The 27672-nt window shown below is 35.6% G+C and overlaps 1 protein-coding gene across 7 annotated transcripts in view; it reads right to left on the bottom strand.

Annotated features, from left to right (window-relative positions):
• Positions 1-27138, bottom strand: part of adgrg6 (adhesion G protein-coupled receptor G6) — a 78398-nt gene extending 51260 nt beyond the window's left edge. For 2 of the 7 annotated variants that reach the window (XM_088626302.1, XM_088626301.1), the window contains exons 1-4: positions 26684-27129; positions 13987-14078; positions 3948-4295; positions 254-859 (exon numbers count right to left, since the gene is read on the bottom strand). In XM_088626302.1, the coding sequence (XP_088482428.1) occupies positions 254-859; positions 3948-4295; positions 13987-14078; positions 26684-26685 (1048 nt within the window). In that variant the 5' untranslated portion in view covers positions 26686-27129. Of the gene's footprint in view, positions 1-253; positions 860-3947; positions 4296-13986; positions 14079-26683 lie in introns of all 7 variants that reach the window. The other 5 variants (XM_088626304.1, XM_088626299.1, XM_088626300.1 and 2 more) reach the window with 5 other exon arrangements.
• Between the last annotated feature and the right edge of the window lie 534 nt (positions 27139-27672).

Raw genomic sequence — 27672 nt, 5'->3', positions numbered from 1 at the left:
TAATAACTGTACTGGATGTCAGAAAATGGCCTGAATATTAAATTGAGTATGATTAAACTGTATACACATAATTACCATATACTGTATATTATTTATAACACCAGACTGTACAATCATTAACCTTATAATCTCCTATCAAAGTGCAAAAAAGGTACTTGATAAAATCTGTGACATATACATTTTCTAAACATAGAATAACAGTTAGAGGATTCAACTGCTTCTTATATTTGTTATATTATAAGGGTATACTTACTACAACTCAATGTGCTGTCTGTTTTTATGTAGGATGCAGGGATAACCCAGAACTCATTTTCCCAATCAAGAATGCTTCCCTTTACATCACAGGTGAGGGAAGAAAGTTGCTGTTTGCTCTTTGCAGAATCCCACAGTCTGAAGTTGTAAATGTCTCCAGAAAAGGCATCCATATTCCCATTTTTGGATCCGAGAACAAACATCCCATTGCTTTGTGGTATCTTCCCTTTGGTATTTCCACAAAGAGAGGTTTTATAATTCCCTCCAGTATACACTGCAGTGTTCCCTGTTGTACTATCCCATGTAAGACAAAAGAGGGTCATCTGTAATGTGAAATCACTCTCACTCAATATGTTTGTTAACATGCATGTCTGGTTCAGGACAGTCAAAGCAGTGTAGGTGCCTGATATTACGAAAGTAAGAATGTCATTAGAAGAAGAGTCCATGTAGGAGTAAACCATCCAGTCTTTGTTGACTCTGCCAGATTTTGCTGCCTCAAAGCAAGTAGTGAACTGGCGAAGAACAGGTATGGTCACTTGAGGTGCGCTTTCAATATATGCTTTATTTTGTTTAAGTGATACTTTCTGATTCCTCAGTGACACAGCAACTGTTAAAGAAAGAGAAAAAAACAGATATACTTTAGGAAGACATTGTACATTTTAGATGCATAAATGCTCAGAGAGCAAAGCAATGATAACAGAGGTTGGTTTTATATAAAGTATTATTCACTGAGCAACAGTTTCATTTATGAGAAATACAGTATTTCTGTAATCCAAGATGCCAGTTTAGTCTGAACATCATTTAGTACAGCAATTTGCAATACACCAGTCAGCACTGACATACTGGACCTGTTACACTGATATCTGTCACTCACACTGTCCTGACTCTTTAGTAATTGCCATTCTGAGCTGAGGGTACTTACCTATAACAAGCAGTTATCGACTGCTTTGCTAGTTTCCATGTACTGTACATTGCTCATTTTGGATATGTTACAGGTCTTTTTTTACATTCCATTTACATTTTTAAGTAATCCATAATATTCTTTTAACATTCAGCTAATACAGACCATTTAATACAGTTGATATAATAACTTTATGTAATAATAACACAGAATGTCTTATTGTTTAAACTACTGCAATACATTTCCTAAATATATCAATAATGATTTGAAAACTGGTATAAACTAGTTTTTAAGAACGTGGTTTAGAAAATGCAGCAAAAGCTCGCCTTTATAATCATTATTCTGCTTCCTGTTTCTCTGCAACTTCTGGTGTTAGATTACCTCTGTGTTAACAGTTTCTATTTGCCTCATTTTCTCCCCACAATATTGCATGTCCTACCATTAACAGCTTTATCCCCCCCACCTCCCCTCTCTTGTCATGGATTAGAAAAGAGTTGCAGGTAAAAATCAGGGTACAGTCATGTCATTTCAAATAAGTCACCTTCTGATAAAAGCACCTCTGCTTTGTAGTCCTGTTTGCAAGATTTAAAATCCAAAATCGTCTCTTACTCTGCTTGTCTACAGATTGTCTGCCAGGATAATTGCCAGCTCCTAACAGAAGCTTTAATTCCTGCCACAGCCGCCAGCGCATATGAAGCAGCACTGCCATCAAAGAAAATGTCACTAGACATTGTAACTAGTCGCTAGACAGTTTGGTGCTTGGGTGGTAGAGGTTGATGGTTGTTAGATTTGGACGTAAATACTGAGCATTTAAAGGTTGCCTGTAGTGCAAATGAATAAACAATACTTTGAATACAAAAAGTGTGGCCAAAATTATTTGTCACATTTTAACGCCACCTGTCCAAAATGTCTCTCCATCCAAATATCCGTTCATCTGTCTATCCACTTATTTTCTAACTGCTTTATTTGACACAGGATCTCTGGGGAGCCGGAGCCATAGATCAATTTCATGGTGTTAATATGATTTCAGTGTTTGTCTTAACAGTGGTACGTGACTATCGATGTGCAACTGGTTACAATAGCCCTAACTGTGACTGTACTGTAAGGTTATCTTTCGAAATTTGACTTCACACTCATACAAGATATGAGAACATAAGAAAGGTAGCAAATAAGAGGACACCATGTGGTCCATTCACATCTTATGTTGTCTTTCTACCCGCCTGAACATTATCAACCGAGCTGAAGGTCAAGAACAATGAGGACTGATGTCAAAAGCATCAGTGTGTGTAGAAAGGGAATCATGTTTCAAAGAAGCTGTAAATTATTCAAACTCCCATGGAAATTACAATAACTCTCATTCAAAACTATCGCACTTCTACGTCTTGGGTAGGCTACAGAGGTAATGTTTTCCTTTGAAGACTTACAAAACACAAAATATTCCCTTCAATTTTATGACAACTTTTTGTTCTTGACACCCAAGAGTTAACTAGTTTCTTTTAGAAACAGTACTGTATGTCTACAATGCATACACTTCAATAATTGCTTGAAATAATTGCTATTCTTTAAAAAACAATATTTAATTAATTTCCCTATCAGTTGTTCTGACAATCCTAAACAAACTTACAGCTCAAAATTTTGTGATAATTCTCATAATTATGTAGAGCAAGCACAGTTCAAACCAGATTTCTTGGCTAGATTTACTGTTTAACAGTATTTGAACTATACTGGCACTATACTGGAGTTATTTCCAATGTATTGGCTGAGGACTTTTTCTGTAAAATCTTTCTCCAGACTTTGAATTATTGTGAAAGTATAGCTTGAGCAAATTTCCTGACACATTATTTGTAGTTGGAATCCTGTACTTCCACTGTTATGATCTTTCTTTGTTGATATTAGCCCTGTTTTAAATAAATTATTTTCAAGGATTAGGAGGGCGCTGATATTTAAAATAAAGATATGTGATAGTTGGCCAGCAAATTCTGGTTTCTATGAAACTGAACTTTCATTGAGGCCGACTAGGAAAAGTCCTGATAATTCCACTCTATTGCTTAAGGACTCTTCCAATATTTTAAGTAATTGTTTAGAAGTCAGTTTTATTCAAATCTGTAAGATCTCCATTTTTTTGTGAATGGAAGATAGCATTTGAACCTTTCTCCTGTTTTTACTGTACTGTATATAAAATATCACTTCCAGGTCAACATGTCATGGCAGTAGAGCAGGCTATTATAGGTTGATGTAACAATACAATTGTCAAAAAATACAGAAGTGAGGAGTGAAGGGAAATCAAAATATTAATTATAATATATATATGCATATTAAAGACTATAGTCAATTTAACTAGTTAATGAATATTGGATTCATTGTACAATATATACATGAACATATAATAAGCTTATGTCATCCTACTGATCATATGCTTGTGAATGCTACAGTAAGTCCTATTCACTGAAAGGGAATAAAACAGGTGCTTTCCTACATTTAAATATAGTAAGAAACCACTTCTATCATTGAACTAGTGTGTTTTATCTTCAGTTTTCAATACACAAGAGAAACATTAGGGGCATTGCAAACAAACACAAGAGATGAATAATGAATAAAAACATTATTAAATATGTTTTTTATGATTTATAAATTATAAATAATTAACAAACAATAATAAAAAGCCATGTACACAAATTATTTAAAGTAATACATAAAAGTAAAAGAATAATATAGAAACAGATCCCAAAAGATCAACAATAACAAAAACAAAACAAAACAAAATAAAATAAAATGTGCCCGTTTCTCAACATACCTTGCCTGTAAGTGATATTGAAGCCTTTCTTTTGTACACTAAAGTCAGAGTTAAAAGATACGTTCATTACGTTCCCGGTGGAGTTGAAGCTCAAGCCATTGGCTGTAATGCCACAGAACGTGACTTCGCTCTTCCCATTGCTCACAATGACACGATCATAGATGCACCCCAGAGCTTCTTCGAGCTCGAAATCACGGAATGTGATCTGCACGATGAATCCTGCTGGTGCCTGCAGAGTCCACTTGCAGGCCTGACTTTTGGGGTACTCGCTGGGGTAGCATGGGGACGTAAAAAATCCTGAAGAGGCGGTGAGCACTTTGTTGCAGTCGACTTGACAGCTCAGTACTGCTGAACCAAAACAGGGACAGGTCACTTTCAAACTGAGGGCCAAAGGAATGGCAAGGGACAGAGGGCGTAATGAAGACTTGAGGAGCACAGGTTTCAGTGCAAAGCTAGGCTAGCAGTTGTACAGGAATTATGTTAGTGGACCAGAATGCAGAGCCAGGCAGAAAGAAACAGGGAAAATTCAGACTTTCAGTAGAAATGTGTAATAGTCAGCAGTCTAGTCTCATGATCTATGCTTTTAAAAAAAAACTTTGCCTATTCAAACTAGACTGCACATTTCAGCTTTTTAAAATATACTACACACTAGAACGTCTGGGAATGGAACACATAAAAATGTGTAAAAACTGAATGATCTCTAGTTTAAATGCATAAAAATGTATTTAAACAAATACTTTTAAAGCGCGCATAACTTAACAGGTAATATGGAGACTTCTTATTGAGTACAATTTTAATAACCTGGAAAGCAGTCTTATTTCAGCAAACAATGACTTCTCTTCATCAATGCCAGCATCTCAAATGAGCCAAAACCACAGCAATCATAAAGTCAAATATAAAAATCCGAGAAAAAAAATCCCACTGTTGAGTAATTGAAATGCATCCAACATAAATAACAAGACCACTTATTTTGCTAATTACTATTAAACAATACAGGAAAGAAAATGTGAACAAAATAAAAACAATGGTTTGAAGAGGCTATAAGTTTCTATAATACAAGAAACATGGCTATAAAACCGAAAATGAATAAAATGTCCCCATTATTTCTAAATTCACACATGTGGTTTGATTTATGCAAAAAATGGCCATTGTAACATTTTATATCTAAATATGAATATGTTCTTTAAAAATAACTTCCTAAAACTAGGCGAGAAGGATCTGAGGAAAACAAATCATGACTTATTTCTGTGAGAAAAGAAAGTCTTTTTCATTCCTTAGCTTTTCCAGATGAATGTTAGCGAACAAAGATTAAAAAAAGTAATGGCAGAATTGGAAGAAAAAAATAATATGCAGAGTTTGTGAATTCTGCTCCTTTTTTTAAAAGTGAAACTAGTACCCATTTTTTTTCTTTTTATACAGTCCACAGCCATAACACTTTTTGTTTTAGAAATGCATGTTAATATATCTGCTTATGTACCACTGTACATATGTAGATAAATGTTTGAGTAATCACATTTCAAAAGGATCTTGAGGTTTCAGTATGAAAACATGTTGTCACGGTCGTCATCCCTCCTCTAGAGTGCGTTTCTACCTTTTTGTTGTGTTCCCAGTTTTATTTGTCCCAGCTGTGTCTTATCAACTTTTCCATATTTAAGCCCAGAGTCTCCGTAGTTCTGGGCTCAGAAGTCCACCTACCACCGGGCATAGGCACTGTCCTGACCTACTAAGTCCGGGGCTCAGAGCGCCTTGTATTCCTAGTTCCCTGTTCCCTGTGTTCATCTTGGATGGATCTCCCGGCACCTGGACCCTGGACTGCGCCCTGACTTCCCCTATTGGACTTCCTTTTGGACTCGTTCGCCTGCACTCCCCCCATGCACCAGATCACGGCCGTCATCACCCCCTGTGTTTCTACCCGACCTGATCCTGCTGTGTCTCCACTGATGTCCTACTCCAGTCACTTCCGGATTATACTGTCTCGCATAGGGTCTTTAACTATGCATTTCACAGGAGTCAGAACCGACGACCGTGACACATGTACTCCCTTAGAAAGTGACATAAAGGATGGTGCCTTCTGAGATCTCATTTTGTCACTCTCATGCAAAAACTTGATCATAAAGCCAAGACCTTATTTTATCTTTTACTGCTCATTATCAGAAAGTCCAGGTGAGGGTTGAGGTAACCTGGAACCTTCCTAGAATCACTGGGCACAAGAAAGGACTGAATTCATACAGTACGACTATCCTGTTCCGTACTCTGGATGGGATGACAGTCCATCACAGGGTCACAGAGAAAATGACAATTTGGAATTGCCAACCATACCTAGCCAGCATGTCTGTGGAGGTGGAAGTAAACTGGAGAAAACTCACATGAAAGCAAGAAGAACATGAGTCCCCACAGAGGAGTCATGCTGTCATCCTGAAATTAAACTATTTGCTTGGCTTTTTACCTTTTTACCAAAACAAAAGTGTTTTGGGAAGGCTGGTTATTCTGTTATACAGTACAGTATACTACCCTGTTATTACATACTGAATTCTGGACTGATGATTTCAGAGGTACCTACCTGTAGGACAATGCAATGCTTTGGCCATCAATGACTGAGTTGCTCCTAGGCTTGTTTAAAATTGAACGTTTGTGAACTTTCTAAGAGAAAGTAGATTTGTACAAGTGTGCATTCATTTTCCCCCTGGTAGGTGTAATCACTTCATTTTACGCTAGTTCAGAAATTTGTCATTTGTTTGTATTTTTTAGAACACTGACATTTTTGATGAAAATTAGGACACTGATGAAATTCAATCATTTAGAGGTTCAGTTACATGTAGACGAGCAGAAATAAATAACCGGGTTATGAGTTTCTTGTTCTCTATTGTTCTCTCTGCTTATACAAATCTTAAGGCTTAGCTCCATGTGATAACTGATATAACTCTAGTGATGTGGATGATAGTATTATACTTGTGATGAAAAATGATCAGTCTGAGGCTACTGTACGCTTTTAAGCATGCTTTTACATTAGTGTGCTTAAGTATATGCTTAACACAAAGCAAAAGGCTGAGACGACTTAGCCACAATCAAGTTACAATATACAGTAAGTATCAACAATTTATTGGGGGATTAGTGTTTTCTACCATTATAATAACTTTGTTATTAATACAAGTTAGTTTGGGTCGCATTAATCTGAATCTACAAAATACAGATCAATTAGGATTAAGTCATTTCATTTCAAGGATACTTTACACTATATGTAATGCCAAAGACAGTCCTACTGTATAAGTTAGTAGGTAACATTTGGCCCAATAAAACTTATAGACATTGCATTGAAGTGGATACATTTAGGTTTTGGACTGAAAACTGGTTAGACAAGTTGGTCAAATTCATGATGGCTAATAAGTAGACTGTAGTTGACCAGCAGATGTTAGAAGTACAGACTGAAAGGTTAGTGTTTAGCATCATTTTCAACTGGAGAGCCATTTAAATAGTACTAAATGTCATTAACTTGAGTTAAATGTTATTGCATCATATTTCTGTAAATTGAATCAATCTCTTTCAGATTAATTCTGAGTTATCATAAAATACATTTTTTTAAATATTGACAGAGGATACCTTGTGAATTTATCTGGGACCACAGAGCAACCAAGAGAACTGTTTATTGGAAATAAGCCAGAGAAGCTGTGGTTCCTTGCCAACATGAAAGGAAAATGCATCACATTGTATTAGAGGTAGATGGACACATGGTAATAGCCAACAGAACTGGAAAGGTGTCCAGGTTTTCATATGTCTTGACATTCCTTCTGAATTTCTGAGTTTTTACTTGCTCGTGAATGAGACATTTGTCTGGTAGAATCACCATGCTCCACTTTGGTAAATAACACCATGAATTAGAAAAGGTAATGACCTTCTTTTTCAGATTATAGAGCATAATAAATATGTTCTGCTATCCATAAATTGATTTCCTCTCTGGATTTTCATTTAAGAATTCCAGTTGTTTCGTGATTTGTCAACAAAATGTTTTAAAATATGGAAGCAACTATTTCATGATATGTTTAGCAATGTGTTCAGAGTGCTAACATATACCAATCTGTGAGTGTTTAGTTACTTTGGAACATGTACCAACAAGGAATAAGGGACGTCTGTTCAAAATTATTTATTTTACATCACACAAGTTCTTTAAGACTCCCTCTTCGGCCATCAACAAGCATGCCATTTCCTGTTTCTCCCAAACTAGCACTTCATACAACCTAGCATACAATAGGTTCCCGGGACTTCATTAAACAAACTCAGTTTTGAGACTGTTTTACAATTTTCATTATTTGAACACAATGTATTCTCATGGTTTTGTAAGGTGTTAACAAAATCCTGCACGAGTCTGGTGGAAAATGGACAGCTGCTGGTGTAACTAAAGTATAAATCTGGTCATTTTTTATTTTTATTAAAGAACTCACGGTTGCTTGAGTAACATGATGTTGACAGATATACAGTATAGCATGATGAAGGAACGGTAATATACCAGTGAAAAGTCAATGATGTGATGTGGCTTCCAGATATATTCTGCAGTGGTTATCAATTTTCTAATAGCAGTGGGTGGAATATTCAAAGACGTGTTAGTAATTTTCAATGGTAAATTTACATCTACCATATCAAAGAACCTCCAGGCCTAAATCATACAATTGCAAAGGCTGTTGTTTTTTACAGGTTTTAGAAAATGCCACAAGATGCCACAATACTCTTTACCAAACTGCAAGGTATACAAAACCAAAGGTTTCACTTTTTGGTTTGTGAAACAAGCAAACCTTCAGGGTGCTGCAGTCAGCAAAATGTCTGATACCTTATAATGCAATATGACTATAGATGTCTACATATGCGTGATCATTTACTTTAATATATGAATTATTCATTTAATTGGATAATATACCTTTTCCCACATCACAGGCTATGCAAAGTCCCAATATTGTTAATTTACAGAAACTAAATCCCACTGAAATTGTCACAGTGTGGTGTTAATTATATAATCCAGAATGTCTGAAATATCATACAGTATAATTCGTATATTTATAAGGAAGAGCACCAAAGCTGTGACCCAGGACTTGGGTTACCTTATTTTCATGAAACCAGGGCAACTAGTGTATGATGTCACTTGAGACAATAGTCATATATCCTGAAACTGTTATTTCTAACAAGGTTACAGCACTGTGACTTTGCCAAACCTCACTATTTGGGTTCATCAGGGGCTTTAGACTCTGAACTGGAAAATTGTAGGTTAAGAATTCCATGATGTACCCTTGGAAAACATGCTTTACTCTGATTTCTGGGCAAAACATCCAGCTTTATATACAGTATGGGCACAAACCTACTGTATGTCACTTTATGCAAAATCAGACAAATAAATTACTAAAAAGTTAGTAATTGCGAGATTATGTCAACATTAGCTATAAATGAAAAGATATGAAGATAGCTTTTAGCAATAAAATGAACTGACAAAACAATTCTTAAAAGGCCTGTATAATGTTAACAAGTGTTGTTAAAAAAGCCGTGTTTGCTTTTTGTCTAGAAGACACATGTGAGGTATCTCAAATAAAGCTGCAGTTTGACTTGAAGATTCAAAGATTTTCTAGTGAACAAATCTACAATGACAGGCCTTTCTGATGAAGAGGAATGTGGCCACCAATGAATGAATGAGTCATCTGTTCCTAGCTGCTATATAACTACAATGAACTTTCTGAAGAGCAGCAGGTTGAAAGAGGATTGCACATTATTTTTCCATCTGCATTACTTTCAAAGGTTTATTTTAAAAGAAATAACCGTTGTCAACTTAAAGATATCATTAACAGCCTGACTATTGGCCAGGGTCGGTGTAAGGAATTAAAATGTCAGATAGAAAATGTCACTTGAAGGCCAGGAGCAGAGAGGTGATACTGGAGGATTGTATGGTATGTAAAATGGGGAAAGTTGGCAGGAGAGGTTTACCCGTCAGCAATACTTAATTTCTGAAAAGATCGCTCACAGGTGAGTGAGCTCTACAAAGTTTCAAAGGGCCTTTCACTTTATATCTATCTCTGCTTGCAGCCCACTTGCAATCTCTGTCCCCCAGGTGTTTCCTACCAAATTGCATTCCTCTGTCCATCATTATCGTCTATCATTAACATTGTAATTATGTATGACTTGATGAAGTAGTCAGCTTGGATCACACACACGAAAAGTCTTCATCTTTTCATTCAGAGTGCCCATGATATGTTTGAAACAAGTTTGGCAATGGAGTCAGTGGGGATTTAACTGTAGCATGATAATTAATTAAATTCATGGCATGCCAAAATATATTTAAAGAATTTCGTTCATTAGTCAAAACACTCACACACAGATTTTGATCAGACACCAAGATAGGGGCTAGAGTAAACATCTGCACCTAATTATCAAGCACTATGTTGAGGCAGAGTGTTATTTTCATTGCAATATGAATCTGAAATCATACTTTGCAATGCGGTTCAGCACTGGAGTCTAGAAACTGTGGTTGGCATAAATTCTGAGGGAAGAGTCATTAAAATTTCCTTTTAGAGTGATTTTAAAAGTGATGGCACAAAGCTTGTTAGTGTCTTGTATTAGCATTTTAAAAGAACCATCTCAGGGATTTTCAGGGATCAGTATAATCCTCAGGGCAAACAATTCTGCAGATGACTAATTAGGGTCATTAAGGAGTCTCTCTAAAAAAAGATAACATATACTGTAACAACTTTATATAAGTGTAAGCAATTATTATAACATTAAAACTATAGATTAACTAATGTATACATGTATACATCACTATATGATGCTATCATGAAGGTATATAGCATATAGTTCCATTTTCCACAAATAAACTGGGATCTAAGAACAGAAAAAACAAAATAAGTTGGGTTGCAAATGAGAAGAGGTCTGTCAGCCTGTCTCACCCATTTAGATCCTAATAGCTAATTGATCCGAGAATCTCATCCAGCTGTTTCTTGAAGAAAAGCCAGAATATCAGATTCTACAACATGAATCAACAGCTTGTTCCTGAACCCACAACTGTTTTTTTACAAAGTGCCTCCTGTTTCTATCTGTGATTACTGTTTTACTGATTTAGTTCTTTTAGCAGGTTGAAGTGAGACATTCCTTTATGCGCAGGAATGTAACTCATTGTTCTCTCTATACTACTTCCTGCAAGGTCTTTTTGTAATACATACTGTAATATGCTAAATGAGGTATTACTAAGAAATTGTACAGCTTTAACATAAAATCATCACTAGTTTACATTTCTTCGCTTTTAACTATATACTGTATGTTAATATATAGCCTAACATTTTCTCATTAATTGTTCAGCTATATTTCCTAAGGATTAAAATGAAAATCTAAGTCTTTTACAATAGCTTCTTCAAGCTCAGTGTTTCTCATTTTGTATCTATAGTTTTTCATTTTTCTACCTGCTTTAATACTCTGCACTCAACTACATTTAATGTTAACTACCAGAGGTTTGTCTACAGGTTTATTAACAACACCAGAACCTAAATCACTGATATAAATCAGAAGAAGCACCAGTACCAACAGTACTAATAGATATACTATAATAGTAAGAAATAATAGAGAGTCCTAAAATTATTAGAGATCCCTGCATTACTCCACTAATTGCATCACCTCAATTGGAGCATACACCCTCCTGTACTCTGTTTGTATTCATCAGTACTTTTGAATGCCTTCAAGCTCAATTTGAGAATTAATCTTAAATGGAACTTTAATGGAACTCTATCAAAAGCCTTCTGCAAATCTAAATACACTGTATCATATACTGTCTGTTTTCATGAATTATTTTTGTTGCTTACTCAAAGAAATATAACCAGTTAGGTAAGCAAGATCTATCTCTTCTAGAGTTGTGCTTTTTATCATCTAGTATCCTTTTTCGATTTAGATGACTCTCTAATTTAGGTTCTAATTTTCTTTTCCTTAACCTTACATGTAATAGAAGCAAGACTCCTTGGTCTATAATTATCTGGTTCAGTCACATGTTTTAAGGATTGGCACTAAATTAGCAATTTTCCAGTCAGTGGGTACCCCTACCCAGAATGAGTAGGGGGAATTTTTTGAGTGACTCCTGGTAGAGCTTTGCTAATGGCCTACAGATATTTATGTACAATTAGCAGAACATCATCAGGCAGTGACCAGTGTGCGTTTATAGGACCCGCCCAGCTGGGGCTCATCAACTGGAAGCCAGGACAGCTGGGACTACAAAGGCCAGACGTCGTCCTACTACCAGGGCCCCGCCTCCACACTGGGCACGGCCCTGCGTAATGCCACATGTATTGCTAATGCCCGTAACACTTCAGCCTTTCCTATGCTAATATTTGTCTTTCTTCAGCCTGTTGATGATTTTTTTTTTTACTTGGTGAGCATCTAAATGAAATATTAGTTCAATACATCATTCGTTTATGTAAGTTCAATACATCATTCATTTTCAGTTATTAACCCAGAAACATTACTTCATCCTTTACTGGTCTTGCTGTCATAATACTCAAAAAAAATATTTTAGCCTTCATTGCAGTATTCCTTTCTACCTCTCTCTGTCTATAAATATACGTTTTGCATGTGCTGGTTCTTTTAAATCATTTTACAAATTTTACACATAGTTATTGTCCACAACATATGACGCAGCTAACCTCCTGAGCTACTAGCAGCAGATGATAAACAGAAAAAATTATTAAATTATTTTTTCACAGGAGTATTTAAATAAAATAATTCAATAACATGAAAACATGCCCCATGTTCCCACTGGAGTGGGAAGTGACATTAATATGAGACATGCTTTTGAAAGTACAACTCACGTTTTGTGAGCAGCTTCTTGAATTGTGGTCAAAACCATGATGGCTCTCCACTTCTGCTCTTTAATCTAAAGTGCCTTTGATTGGAAACATCCAGTCACAAACAATATTGCATAACTGACAATAACTTCCTCATTTTGTCTGCACAGAAATGTAAATGCTGCCTTAAAAATAGAGACACAAAAAAGCCTTCTACTTTGTGTCACAGCCTACCAAGCCACAGAACAATTATCCTATTTAAGATACGTCTGAGACGCTGTTTAGAAATATGAATAAGAAGTGCGTAATGTTCTTGGGTAGATGGTATTTCTTAATGACTTCACGGAAGTAAATTACCAACAGACAGACTGTAATGAAAGTGAGAGTCTGGGGAGCCAGTGACGGTGTTGGGGTTTGCGAGCATAAAACCGGGTTTCGGTGAGGAGGATGGGCACTGGGAAAGCAGGTAGGCAGTAGGCTTCCAAGCATGTCACACAATAATGAGGAGGGGGATGGGATGGCTTTGAGAACATTATGCTCACCAATTATTACCAAGACACCAGAGGCCCAGGCGCCCCATAAACGCTAGAAATTTCCAGAAGCTCTGGTTTAAATTTGTACTGCTTCCAGGCACAGAGATAAAAAATATCAGCTACCTTTGAAGCAGCATACGTGCATTGTAAAGATGCATTTCAACATTTGGTGTGGTGATAAAAAGTATAATTAAAAAACTCATTTTTTAATATTCTGAGGGCTAGGTAAATAAAACCCTGAGATATACTGTACAGTCCACAGTAAAATACACACCGCAACAGTTTAAAGCTGAAATACTTTGTACACTATTTGAAACTAAACATTATCCAGATATTTTTCCTTGGGTTATTTATGTGAAAATAATACTGTTTTAACTGTGTCGTTATTTAAGCGCCTTGGGGCAACCTTGTTGTGAAAGGCGTTATATAAAAATAAATTGAATTGAATTGAATGAATTATTATAACATCATATAAAATCTGAAAATTAGTAGAGCAATGAAAGTTATACCAAACTTAAAAGCAGAGACAAGGGGAAACAGAAAGAGCAGACATGCACAAGAAAAACTTAAAGTTCATACAGACCTTAAAAAAAGAAAAGCACGTTTCAAATGGGTAGTCACGTTTAAAATAATGTTGCATACAGATGCAAGACTTAAAAGTAATCTTGTGAGACATACTTTGTTAGAGTCTAAATTGAGACATGTGCTTACCTGTTTTCTGCAGACACATCAACAGCACAGCAATGGAATAGAGAATGTTCCGGAACTTCCATCTCCACCATCCACCTCTGATGAAGGACTTCCTGTCAGTCACAAAACAGGTGAAATCGTTGTGTAGTTTTGATTCATTCTCAAAAGTTATGGTGTTTAATTCAAGCAATAAAAATCTTATTTAAAACAAGCAAATGGTGGAAAGGGAAAAGCAGCATGCATTGTGTTATTTGTGCATTATATCCATTGACGTCTATCAATTTTGCTTATATTTTTCCTGTGTGTTCTTCAGTGTCCAACATTGCCAGTACCCAATATGTTTTAAATGTATGTCTACGGCACTGGATAATAAGACCATGGCAATGCCATTTTCTATAGTTATTGATGTAGTTATATAATTAATGCTTATACCAAATTCAAATTGTAATGAATTCCAGAAAAAAAGCCTACAGTAGGGAATACTTTTTTGCCTGTTTCTCTATTATTAGCATAAATTATTTAAAAATTAAAGTACATTTACAAGATTGTGTTTCTCTTTTAACTTCTTTTCTCATATTCTTGTTAAGTTCACCGCTATCATATTTGTCAGGTTACAACTTATAGGAGTTGAAATGGCCACTTTCACGATGCCTCTATGAAATGATCCAGTGATCATCAGAAAACCGATTTTCTGACTATAGTACTTGGTCTTTATGATCCCATGGCACTGTTCATAAGAGAAGGGGTATTATCCCAATTTATGCCATATTCTGCTCTGATTTTACACAGATTGTATATAGCACCTACATTTTCCTCTCTTTTTTTAACAGCTTGTTGTGCAGCAAGGCTGCTGCTGCATACTGACTGCTGTGTATAAAAACACTTTTTGGGGATTAAAAGCATGGCACAAATGCAAGGAGCTGTCAAGCATGGCACAAATGCAAGGAGCTGTTATTAGACTTCCAGCATCTGAATTAAAATGCAGTTATACTACGTGATGGAAAAAGGAATAATAGTGTTTTTCTGTATTTGGGAAGATAATCCATAACTTATTTTAATTTTTTTACTCAATCCTTTTGTTTTAACCTGATAAAATCAATGATTAATTTACAATAATAAGTGGCGAGATCACCTATTTATGCTGTAGAGTGAAAGCTATATCAGTAACATCCCACCTAGGATGTGAACTCACAACTCTACTGCAGAGGTCTTAACAACAGCTCCATGTTGCTATTGGTTCTATATTCTTTTGAACTCTTAGTGGAAACGTTGTATCTCAATTCAGTTCTGCCAATGTCGATAATTAATGTTGACTCAGTTTCCGATTGATTCATTTCTCTTGTGTTCTTTGAGATGAAAAGAGCCATTGGGTTCCACAAAACCAACAAATGATTGCATAGAAATGTTCAAATTGAGCCCAATTTGCCTTTTTCTGTCACTGACATCTTGTCCTAATGAGAGGGTGATTATAAACTCAAAACATTTTTTGAATTCAAAACATGCCATGACAAAAAAGCCCAAACAAAAGATAAGCAACATAAAATTAACTACATTTGCAGAAGTTACTAGTGTTTAGTATGACAAATCGATGTATTTAAGACCTACTGCGACACAAAATCATTCTAACCAACACAATCATTTTCTGAGTGAGTGTGATTTTATTTCAGCCAGAACATTTGGTGACTACTGTACCTCATGAGTAATGGAAAACTGCCTTTTTTCAATACTTGTTTGGCCTTTGTCACAGCTGTACTACTGTACTGTACAGTACAGTATATGCCATGCCAGATTCTTGATTCTTGACTCGATGACAAGTGCCTTTCAACAATATTAAGTTTACACGGGGATCAAAATGCAAATGCATGTGCAGTGTGTACAATAAAGATTAATATCTATCCAAATATTTTCATAGTCCACACAAATTTTTGTCATGACAGTGCAAAGAGGAAAACTGTTAAAAGGCAATCAAAGCCAAACATTTTTTAGCTATCAAGCAATGCAGTCTTGGACTAAAAAACCTTTTTGTGTGTTTTAAGCAGCAGGAATTTTCATTAAAATGCAATTACAGTGGCAACATGATGAACCATTTTTTGTGGGAAAGACACAAAATATTTTGAATATATTTGTATTAGACCTTTAAAAATGGCACTGGTATATACGTGAAGATTCTTCAGCACCTCTGTATAAAGGACATTTTATTTAACTAGGATAACTCTTCCCTTAAATATACAGTATGAAGTTTTAAAAAATATTTCTAATTCATAAATGTCCAATTATTTGAATATGAAGATGGAAAGACGGAAACACTTAAATGTTTAAAAAATAATAAGATGGATAAGGACGTACTACTGTATACTTTTTGTGATGTAATTTTGTTTGATTTTAAGTTACAATTGAACCCACTGGCCTCCTTTGGTCAGGTAGGATATTAATATCCAATTAATACTTCTGGCTTGTGCACTTGGTAAAAAGTTTAATCCTGACAACTCTAAACTAGAAAAAAGTTTCATTAGTTGATTGAGTGCTTATACAAAGTTAAAACAGTTCCCTCTGGTGCCCTAAGAATGAAGCAGCCAGACCTTCCTGACCTACATCCACAAGGTAGAATTTTTAATTTACTTTTTAAAATTGCTCCACGACTCATAAGCAAATGTAATTTTGTCAGCAAAATGCATTATGTTGGTCTTTCAGCATATCCCTTTGAAGGGAATTCCTGTCAACTATTTCCAAATTAATTTACTGAATAAGCTTACTATCAATTAAACAAGAACTGGGTTTAAGCACATTTGTTTAAAAGATATCTCTTAAACTTGTTTTCCTCTCCAGGCCACAGATCCTTAATTATTTCAAAATTCTGCTCGTGCCTAGAACTTCCCCAGTCCTCATGACCTATAAGTTCCTGTGTTTCTTCATTCTACTTAAAAAACAGCTTATATTTTTAAAAAGCTATCATATGATGTAGTGTACTGGCACAAGTCACGATGTGTGAAGTAACTTATGATTTAAGTACAGTACAGTATATCAAGATATATTCCAGCAATACTGAACAAAGAAAGAAATTCAACAGTGACTTCCACATGGACCAAATACTGTTCTAGGAAAGAAACTACTTTAGAAAAATGAAACACACTTAAAACAAGAACATTACATAAGATAATCTCTAACACCTAAGAGGGAAGCTCTACAGGCCAGTTGAAGACCTTTTCTGGTAAGAAATGGTTTGCAAGATAGCCAAGCAGTTATTTTAATTAATAATTTACAGTTTTTTCAAAGCTCACCAAACCAGTCTTTTGTGTCCAATGAGACAGTTTGACAACCATCAGTGGCTAATTAGGAAGACTATTTATAACATTTATCAACTTTCACATACAGTACACTGTAAAGCAGTAATTTCATGTCCTTTAGGGACCAGGTCATAAATGTGACCATGGTTCTGCATGGATGAGTAGTCTAAAATCCCTCTTGAGAAGAACCTGAATTTGTTCAAGTTATCAAAGTCAAAAGAAAAGCTGCAAAATAATGATCACAAAACAATTTAAAACTGTAAATTGAGGAATATACTGTACTGTACATGATTTTACATACTATGCTGTATAATGCTGAAGACCGCAATGCTGACCTGTCTGTGCCAAACATACCACTGGTGAGAGTATCCAAGATGCTCAATTGGTGCTTCTTCCAACCACATCACATAGTCCCACTCAACTCAACTCGCCAAGGGGTCAGGGTGATGGCTCTGTGGCTAAGGATCTGCGCCTGTGGCTGGAAGGTTGCTGGTTTGTATCCTGCAGCCGGCAGAGAAATCCTACTCTGTTGGGCCCCTGAGCAAGGCCCTTAACCCCAACTGCTCCAGGGGTGCCGTATTAATTGCTAGCCCTCTGCTCTGACCCCAACCTTCTCTCCCTGTCTGTGTGTCTCATAGAGAGCAAGTTGGGGAATGTGAAAAAACACAAATTCCTAAATCAAGAAATTGTACATGGCCAATAAAGTGATCTTATCTTATCTAACTCTGTTGCTGCATAGAAATCACCTGCCTTTTCTTTTCATATTGCTGTAGACTCAGTATCCTGACTGATGCCTAAGAGTCTTTGAGATTCTTGATTTCTTACAAATCAAACGAGGCCGTAAAGCCCATCATACTCATTTGTTTGCCCAAAGCTAAATGATCCAACAATTCCATCTATCCATTTCTGAAAGGATCCCATGTAATTTCAATTGCATTTTATCAAGGATATGAATATATTTGTAGAAAACAGAGCTTAGGCTGTACAGTATATAGAATATTAAGTGAACTGCTTACTATTTAAATATTGGTCTAAGTTTTGATGTACAGTATGTAGTTTCATATATTCTCATATGAATGTCTGCAGAAATGGGATTATCTCCAAATAACACACAAATCAAAATACAAGGAAACTAGATAATTTGTAGATACAGTATGTAAATGTAACAACTGCTCAATACTGATTATTTTCGGATACCTGTTGGACAGCAAAAGAGCAAAGGAACATGTTCAGGCTCCAGCATCTTAAGAAGTTGCATAGGGATTACACGTGTTTCTTCAACAACATCTGAACAAGGAAAATCTATTATCCATGTTAAGATTGATAGTTATAAATAAGAACTAATAAATTACATTCACTTTTGTGTCCAGATCACATTTTGAAATCTTTTTCTGTTTAATACCATTTAGCATATTTACTAAAGCATATCCTACAAAATATTAAATAATCAGTTTTCAGGTACATTTTACTTCTGATGAAATCAAATTTACAGATACTTTTCCATGAACGGATGTTGTCTGTTGTTTCTTTACTGTACACTCATTCATACAGTACATCAACTGTATAAACTGTGCTTACAGTTTGAACAACAAAATAATAATTAATTCCAGTTGTGAACAGAAAAGGACAGAATGAAAGCCCAACCCTTTGGGGAGGAAAATGCCTGTTCTCAGTTTTAAATATACTTCCACATAGTTTCCACTGTACCTTCTGGTTTGTACTTCACTGTTAATTCTAAAGAAATTCACTGGGTTGATTTTTCAATGTCTTTGTCAATATCTTTTATTATTTTTGCTCAATACTAAAACTGTTTGGCCCCTTCGGCTACTCTGTGCAAGACATCCCCTTAAACCCATAGAAATGTATGCTCTTTTCTGGCATGTTGCAAGTGCAGCATAGACAATATTTTAAATGAGGCCTTACTCATAAGATATGTAATTTTAGTATACTATCCTTTGATTTAAATTATGCATTTTTAACAGTATATTAAAGCATTTTGCTTGCCTTTTTGCTTCCACATATTGTACAGGACCTGTAAATTATGAGTTAGTATAAACACTTTATTTGTTTCTGATATTTGCAGCATTTAAGTATAAGCACTTAGTTACATCATCATTGGTGTTGTTTTTATTTTTGGTTCTCTCTTGGTCTTTGGACCCCTTGTAACTTCCCTTTCCATTTTCTTTGTTTCACTTTCTAGTTGAAATATTTCTGGATTTCTACAGTATGTGGATTCTTGCACCAAGATAACTGGTACCCATGCTATTTAAATTAAATGTGTCAGTACAGATGGTCTTTGCCATAGAAAGGTTTCCAGTGACCAAAAAAAATGAAGCCTTCTTCTGCACACAGAACACCATGTCCTTTTCTGTGTGTTGTTTTTATGGAATAACATTTATAATTGTTCAACTTTCCCAGAAGCTGATACAATTCCTTAGAAAAGTGACTGATTTAGTCCTTTTCTTCAGTTGCTTGCTAATTTGTTTAAAATTGTTCTTGGTGGAGTCGTTGTCTGCCATAGAATAGTCTGCCAGCAGCCATACCACCCTGCAACTCACAACTGGAAACCCACTGAAGCTCAGCAGGTGTGAGCCTGGTCAGTACCTGGATGGGAGACCTCCTGGCAAAGCTAAGGTTGCTGCTGGAAGAGGTGTTAGTGGGGCCAGTGGGGGGTGCTCACCCTTTGGTCTGTGTGGGTCCTAATGCCCCAGTATAGTGACAGGGACACTATAGTGTAAAAAGGTGCCATCCTTCGGATTAAATGTAAAACCAAGGTCCTGACTCTCTGTGGTCATTAAAAGGGTGTTTCATAAAAATAGTAGGTGTCTCTTCTAAAGTGGCCTTTACCAATCATGGCCAACTAATAATCCCTATCTATGAATTAGGTTCATCACTCTTCATCTCCTTCCCACTAATAGCTGATGTGTGGTGAGTGTACTGCGCACTATGGCTGCCATGGCATCATCCAGGTGGATCCTGCACATTGGTGTAAAGCGCTTTGAGTGGAGTTTCCAGAAAAGCACTATACTGTATAAATGTATAAGTAAATAAGTAATTATCATTATTACGGTTTCTGTAGATGATATAAATCACCTAAGTTCAAGGGAAACAATAGTCTCTCTGTCTTTTTATCCAGCTTTTACAATGATATTGGAGGAGGCTGAAAAATGATGTACACTATTGCACATGTTCATAAAAATTGTACACACAAATCTGTTAAAATTAAATATGTTAGTACAGAAGATCCTTGTATTTATGCAACTTTGATGCTATAGCAAGCAAAATCTTAGAATATAGTACATACTTTCTCAGTAAAAGAGTTTAAATATTTTATTACATTCCTAAGCATCACCACCTATTTGAATTTTTTATTCGGAGCAAGGATGTTGCAAGGTTGCCTTATCACTAATACTCTACGTGCCTGATGTACTGTATAATGTCTAAATCCATGTACAACTATAAACCTGTCTTAACTAAAACCATAACTGATACATTATGCTTCATTTACAGTAAGATGAAATTTATGTACGATACACCCAATATGCTGGAATCCTAGTGTTTCAAATGCCAGATTATGATATCATCTATAGTCAATGGTAATTGGAAACATATTTTATTAGACCCATGCTTCAAGGAGGTCCCATATGCACAACAATAGTTGCCTTACCATATAATATTCTAAAAATGGGAAAGGCTCCTAGAGACTGGAGTGAGATTTGACGTCACTGATAGAATGAATGGTAACGCCCATGTAGTCATTCACTGCCCACACATTTCATGTTAGTTGTGAAACTAAATTAAGCAACACCATTTAATGAATAAATGTCTTCTGCACGACAACTTGCACCAGGTGTTTGAAGTGCACCGATCCTTTACAGTCAGAAATACCAGGAAATGTATTTCACTGACTAATACTTTGCTATTGATTATTAAACAATTCTCCAAGTTTGATGAAAAGTAAAGCATAACCCCACTCACTGTACATGTTCTTAAGTCACTTCTGCAATTGGTAAAATTTTGGACTAAATCATCATAATGTTACACACCCAATACTGAAAATAATGCATGTCACAAAGATGTAAAAACTGGCATATAAAATATCAATTGTGCAAGGCATAATCTATCAACTGTCACAAATAATATGGTAAAATAATATGAGGATCCACTGTATTTATTCCAAATACTGGCACGCAGTAGGTTATGTGGGTTTTTCTGGAGCAGCACCACTGATTGTCACCTTCCTGATGACTGCTGTTCTCCATTATAATTAGTGTGAGAGCAGCACGGATCATTTTCCTTACTATTCTTGGCCAATGGACACCTTAGTTGGAACCCCTTTAAAACATAGGTGATGTAATTCCACAAATTGTAAGTCTGAATATAATTAAAAATAGTAAAAATTAAAAACAAGAAACAAAGTGGTCTGTATGATTTTGGTACTATATTAAAATTCATATGTTTACAAATCATTTCATTGAATTGAAAAAAAAATATTTACAAGACACAATAACATTCTTTGTTGGCACAGAATAGCACTATGCATGAATCCCCAAAACTATGATAGGATTCTTTGAGAATAGGATTATTCTGTAGGGCATTTAAAGCCAAGAATTGAAGGTACTTTTTTACACAAAAGGTTGTGGGAATATGCAAATATGATATTCAGCAATATAGCTAAAGTTTATATCCTAGCTTCTTTCTTGAAAAGACTGCATGATATGTTCAGATACATTCACTATTATCTACAAAACTGGCTGGAATAACTGAATAAGAACGTAAGAAACTTACAAACAAGAGAAATACATTAAGTTTAAATAGCTCTTATCTAGTTTTTTAGCATTCTCTTCTCATTTGTAAACATCTGTTTGTTCTTGAACTTAAATAACAGTGATTCAGTAGATTGGTGAATTCCTAATTAATGCCACATAGAGACAAAATGTATTGATGTTATTTGGCATTAACTCGCCTGGTTAAGCAAATGAAAGCAATTCTAGGGACGAGGCTGACAGGACACCTCCCTCACTTCATGAGGAATGAACCAGGGAGCAGCTGCAAGGATGAAGATGTGGGGGAGGAAGGGATGTGAAAAACATGTGCCAAAGGGGTGGCCAAGAGATAAGACATTTATGCATAGAAGAGCTGAAATGGCAAGGTTAGAAAATGTCATCCTGCAGAATTTCTACTTAAAAACTGCAATATCACATGACATTATTTTCAAAACCGCTTATCAAATTCTCCTAACCTGCACGGGGAAGCAATGGGTGCAAAGCAGGATACACCCTGGAAAGGACGCAAGTCCATCGCAGGGCTCACACTCTGACACAGACACTCACACACTCACACCAGGGCCAGTTTTCCCAAGAACTCCCAAGAACTCAATTAACCTACCAGTTAAGTCTGTGGGATGAAACCGGAAAACCCCGATAAAACCTACATGAACACGGGGAGAACATACAAACTCCACACATAGAGCACATCAGCCATTAAACCCAGAACACCAGTACTGCAAGGCAGCATGGCAGTAATGCTCACCACTGCTAACCGCTGCACAACCATGCTTCTCTTAACTATAATTAAAATAATAATTGATCGGTAACTGGAGCCTATTATATAAGAAGACCCCAGAAGTAATGTGGGACAGGATCCTGACAGATGGTCTTGTACAAGGAAAGAGACCAAGATAGATTTTAGGAATGGCAAAAAACACATTAATTACTATGAATTTGCTGCCCGAGTCTGTGTTTCTTGTATGCATTAAACGTTTTGCAGAAACACCTGTGTTTTTCCGCTAATGCTTGGATTTGCATTAATTTCTCTGCTGGATAAACCAGAAACTCCCATCATAAGACATAATATATAAGACACAAGACAGCAGCAGTTATAGAAACTTTGTTAAAATATTAAAAGACTTCTTTTAACAGTACTGAAAACCACAACAAGACATTTATTTGTGCACTGAAGCAGTTAAAAGACTGTACTGTATATGAAATGCACTTGCTGATTCATGGCACCTCTGTGAAAAATTGGCAGTTTACCCTTTTCTTATGTTGGTCACATTTTGAATGAAAACCTCATTTCATTAACCAATTTGAGACATCACATCACTCCTAAAGCAAAAAAGTTTCCAATGCAGGAATAAATGTGAAATTACAAATATCCTATTTTCCATGTGTCTTGGGGCTGTGTTGCCACAATTTTATGGTCCTGTTTCTGTCAACTCATGTTAATGTAAAATAACCAAGGGTAGCAATTCAAACGCATAGTCCCCAGTCCTTGAAAATTCTATTTTTACATTCATATTCAGGTAAACCATACCTAATGGTTTAGGTGGTGGTTATCTACTAGTATGAACTGTTTAGTTATCATAAAAGAAAGTCAAGAAACACTGAAGATCACGATAAAAAACATTCCTTTTTCAAAGATATGTGGAGAAATAATGTTTGACTAAGAGATGGTGAAAGAAAGTTCAGAGATCATAACAGTTATAGCTTAAGTGCCTGACATAGAAAAAAATAAGTCAGGTTTAATTATAAATGTATACAGACAATTGTATAGTATAGTTGTAGTATATGTTCTTATCTTATTTTCTCCAAGATACGACTATGGCATCTATATTTGATGTAAATAGAACGAAAGCTTAAATGCATATTTTAATACGTACTGTACTCTGTTATACAGTAGAACATAAGACTGTACTCATAGTCTCCAGCCTACTCATTAAGAAAGTGTTTTTTCAATACAGAAACCATGTTCTACAAAATTTAAATTTAACTGTAAATTATTTCTTCTTTTTCATTTTCCATTCATGTTTTTTTTAAATCACATTTACTTTTGGAATTATGCTTGAAGGAACAGCAAAGTAGTGAATGTCTCTCAGCTTTTGTGAATCACAGCTAAATACAGGTACTGTATGTTTCTCTCCACACACAGTTCTCTTATCATTATGTGGTATAGAGATAACTATTTTTATGTTTAACTCTTCTCTCAAAGTATATTACGTTTAAGTTTCTCGCTCTTTGGAGGTGGTATAGCACAATGGGTCAGCTTTTGGACTCAGACTCTTGACTAACAGGTTTTGGATTCAAGTCTCTGTTACAGAAACTGGTGTTGTACCTTGAGTGAGGTACAGTATTTAACCCCATTTGCTCCAGTCCATGTAGCTGGATAACTGGGGACCAGCCCTGCTGGGGAATAATCCATGTGAAGTACCACTGTCTCATCCAGTGGGGGTGTCCCATGCTCTGTAGTCCATTTAATGCTAGAGCAACCAGAATAGGATCAGGCCCAGTGAGCTGCTGTGGCTGAAATTGATTTTACAATTATTATTATGTTTGTTTTGCACTTTGGAAAATGGCCACACATGAAAAAAACCTGAACCCTTATTCAAACAGAAAATAAAAGTTAATTTATGAAAAGAGGGGATGCGTGTACCCCCTTGATGTACTGTAAAGCTATAACATAAGAGAATACACTCACAGGTGAAGTTTGCTTTATTTTTTGGAACATCAATGGAGACTTAAAAAGAGATTAAAAAGTGTTTTTATACTTAGTAAAATGCCATAAACTTGCACCCCAAGAAAAATAAAAAAAGCTATTGAACTCTTCCATAGCAACACAACTGCTTTATACACAATGATGTATGAAGTAATTTCTATTTAACCTTGACACAAAGGTGTACAGCCTTACTACAAACTAATAGAAATTTTAACAGTTTAACTGGTATCCAAATCCTTTCAATACTATCCACCTTCATTATAAGTTTAAAAGTTAAATTATTTTGTGTTCTTACTTCGATGTAACCATTGTAAAATAAAACAGTCATTATTGATCACACTCATCACTGTTTGTATAGTTGGGGCATAGAAAAGACTCCCACACCGTCACCTTTGTGGTAATAAGTACTCTACACCTGACTGTTTTACTTAACCCAAAACCAGCTATGGTACAGCTCAGGTCTTGGAACTCTGCCAGACTATGAAGACACTAAACACAGACTAACTATAGGGGCTTGATTTTCCTTTCTGGCTACATCTCTGCAGCATAATATACAGTTCTGCTCTTCAATGTTCATCAAACAACAAGGCACATGTCCGCTTAATTATTCTCACTGAGGTTAAAAAAGCATAAAAGAACAGCACAAAAAACAGTTCAGAATGTAATTTTATACTAAATGCATCACTAAGAGTGAGTTTACCACACTTAAACAAATAATCTGAACAGCTCATGGCTATCAGATTTTCAAATCCTTCAATAATCCTGGGTAAGTAAAGAGCAACAATTTCAAAATGCCCCTTTGGGTCTCTTTAGAAATACATCGTTTTATGTTGATGGTAAACTACAAATTCCTAGTGCTGTATCTAAAGAGAAGCAGAATACAACCCAGAAAAGTTTTGGGAGTTAATCCTTTATTAGATTGTTTTAATGAAAATTTTAACTGTCTGAATTTTGCAACTCACTTTCCTTTAAAAATATATATCTGAATGTTAAAAGTCTCAGCCAGGAGTCCAAGGAGCCCCAGGGGTACTCACAACTGACCCAGGGTCTCGCAAAACAAAGAGGACACTTTCACCCAAAACATATTATGGCACAAAATCAAGATTCTTATACATTTGGTTTCCACTGATTATTCTAACACTGGAACATTTAAATTGCAGTTCCACTTTTAATGTTTTATAATTGATAGCACTATTGCTATTAATCATGTAATGCGTTTTGCGCCCCTTGCTTGCTTTTCTGGTTAGGCTCTGGCTTCCCACGCGACCCTGTTTTGGATAAAGCGGTTTAGAAAATGGATGCAAATGCATTTTTGAAAATAAATTCCCTAGGCAGAGAAACTTGAGATTCCCATATCTTTAGACATTTGTTTTCTAGAATCCGTGAATAAAAAGTAGGTGACATGATGATAAAAAAGTTTTTGAACTGAATTAAATAGCCATTTCAAAGAAGTCAGATTATTGGTTGTTATTTTAAATTGAAAATATACTGTAACACATTAAGATAGCCTACTGTATACTTGCAAATTCTCTATCATTATTATCTTGACGAAGTGTACGTGTGATGAACAAGACACCAAATCGCACTGTGTCTCTGAGAAAAGACCCTCCGATTTGTATGAACCTGGCTTTAAAGCGGACAAGACTTAAGACAACAGAGTTTTGATTAAGATATAATCTACAGACGTAATAGAGAGAATGTGTAATGTTTTATGTCGTGTTATTTGTAGAAGAAAGATTTAATGTATGCTTAGATTGTATTACACATTTTACAAAATTTTAATTAACAAAGCGAACGTGATTAAAAACAAAAATGAGCAACGGAGAATGTGGTTGTAAACTATGGCTACAGTATTTCCAGAAACATGCGAAAAGAACTTAAGAAAAAAAAAGATACATAACATAAAAGAGCGAAATAAAATAAATAAGTTCTGAACTTACATTCTCTATTATTGCCCTGGACGCTGGTCTCTGTGAAGAAGCATTCTTTCTCTCTCCGCAGCCCGAGTGGAGTTTTCAGCTTCTAAAAAACTTTGGTACAGTAACTTGACAGTACTACCGCATTCAGCCCGTCATGGATTAATATACATATATAAAACGATGTTAAATAAATTTCCACATTCGGGATTGTAGCCAGTCAACGTGGTTGTACAGAGGGACACATTCCCTTGATGAACCTGTTCCTCCGTGTTAGATAAGATGCTTAAAGCTGTTGGAAACGGATTTCGAGTCATGAATTGTTCAACCGCACAACTGGAGGCAGTGCTGGCGCCCCACCCTACAATAACACCAAGGAGAACAACCCAATATAAAAAGCACGATTAATAATAAAAAAGATCTTGCAATACAAGTAATATGATCTGCGTTAGAAAAAGAGGAAATAACATTAATTTCTTTTTTTTCTTTCTACAAACAAAAATGTTTGGGACAGACGGCTTCTGAAATAGTCTTCTTGGGCAATAGAATAAAAGCGATAAGTGAAAATAGATGCTTTCTAAACTTAACGATACCACCTTTTTTTTTTTTTCAAAAAGAGTGCAAGAAATAGTACTGCTTAGAAAAGAACAGACCACGAAGAAGATTATAAGACGACACTATTAATTCAGTTTGAGTAAGAAAAAACTCTAAATGGATGCTATTTATTTTTTGATAGATGTTTTGACAGCTCGCGGGACTTTTAAATCACTTAGTCGTGATTCGTGAAATGTCATTTATAGGGTGAAAGGTCACAATAATTCACGGTTATTTGTATGAAGAGTTCACTTAGTCTCCCAACAACACAAATTTCTGTTAAAAATATTACAAGAAATTTAATGAAAACCTGTAAAGATAGATACTTTATTGATCCCGTGAGGGAAATTGCAGAAAAGACATACTCATCAGTACTACGAATTTAACCTAAAATATATTCAATGAAATGGGATGGCGTG

This window comes from Lepisosteus platostomus, chromosome 3 (genome assembly GCF_059453375.1).
Source record: "Lepisosteus platostomus isolate fLepPlt1 chromosome 3, fLepPlt1.hap1, whole genome shotgun sequence".
Taxonomy (NCBI): domain Eukaryota; kingdom Metazoa; phylum Chordata; class Actinopteri; order Semionotiformes; family Lepisosteidae; genus Lepisosteus; species Lepisosteus platostomus.
Note: the sequence above shows the minus strand (reverse complement) of the source record. Positions and strands in the feature narration are given on the sequence as shown.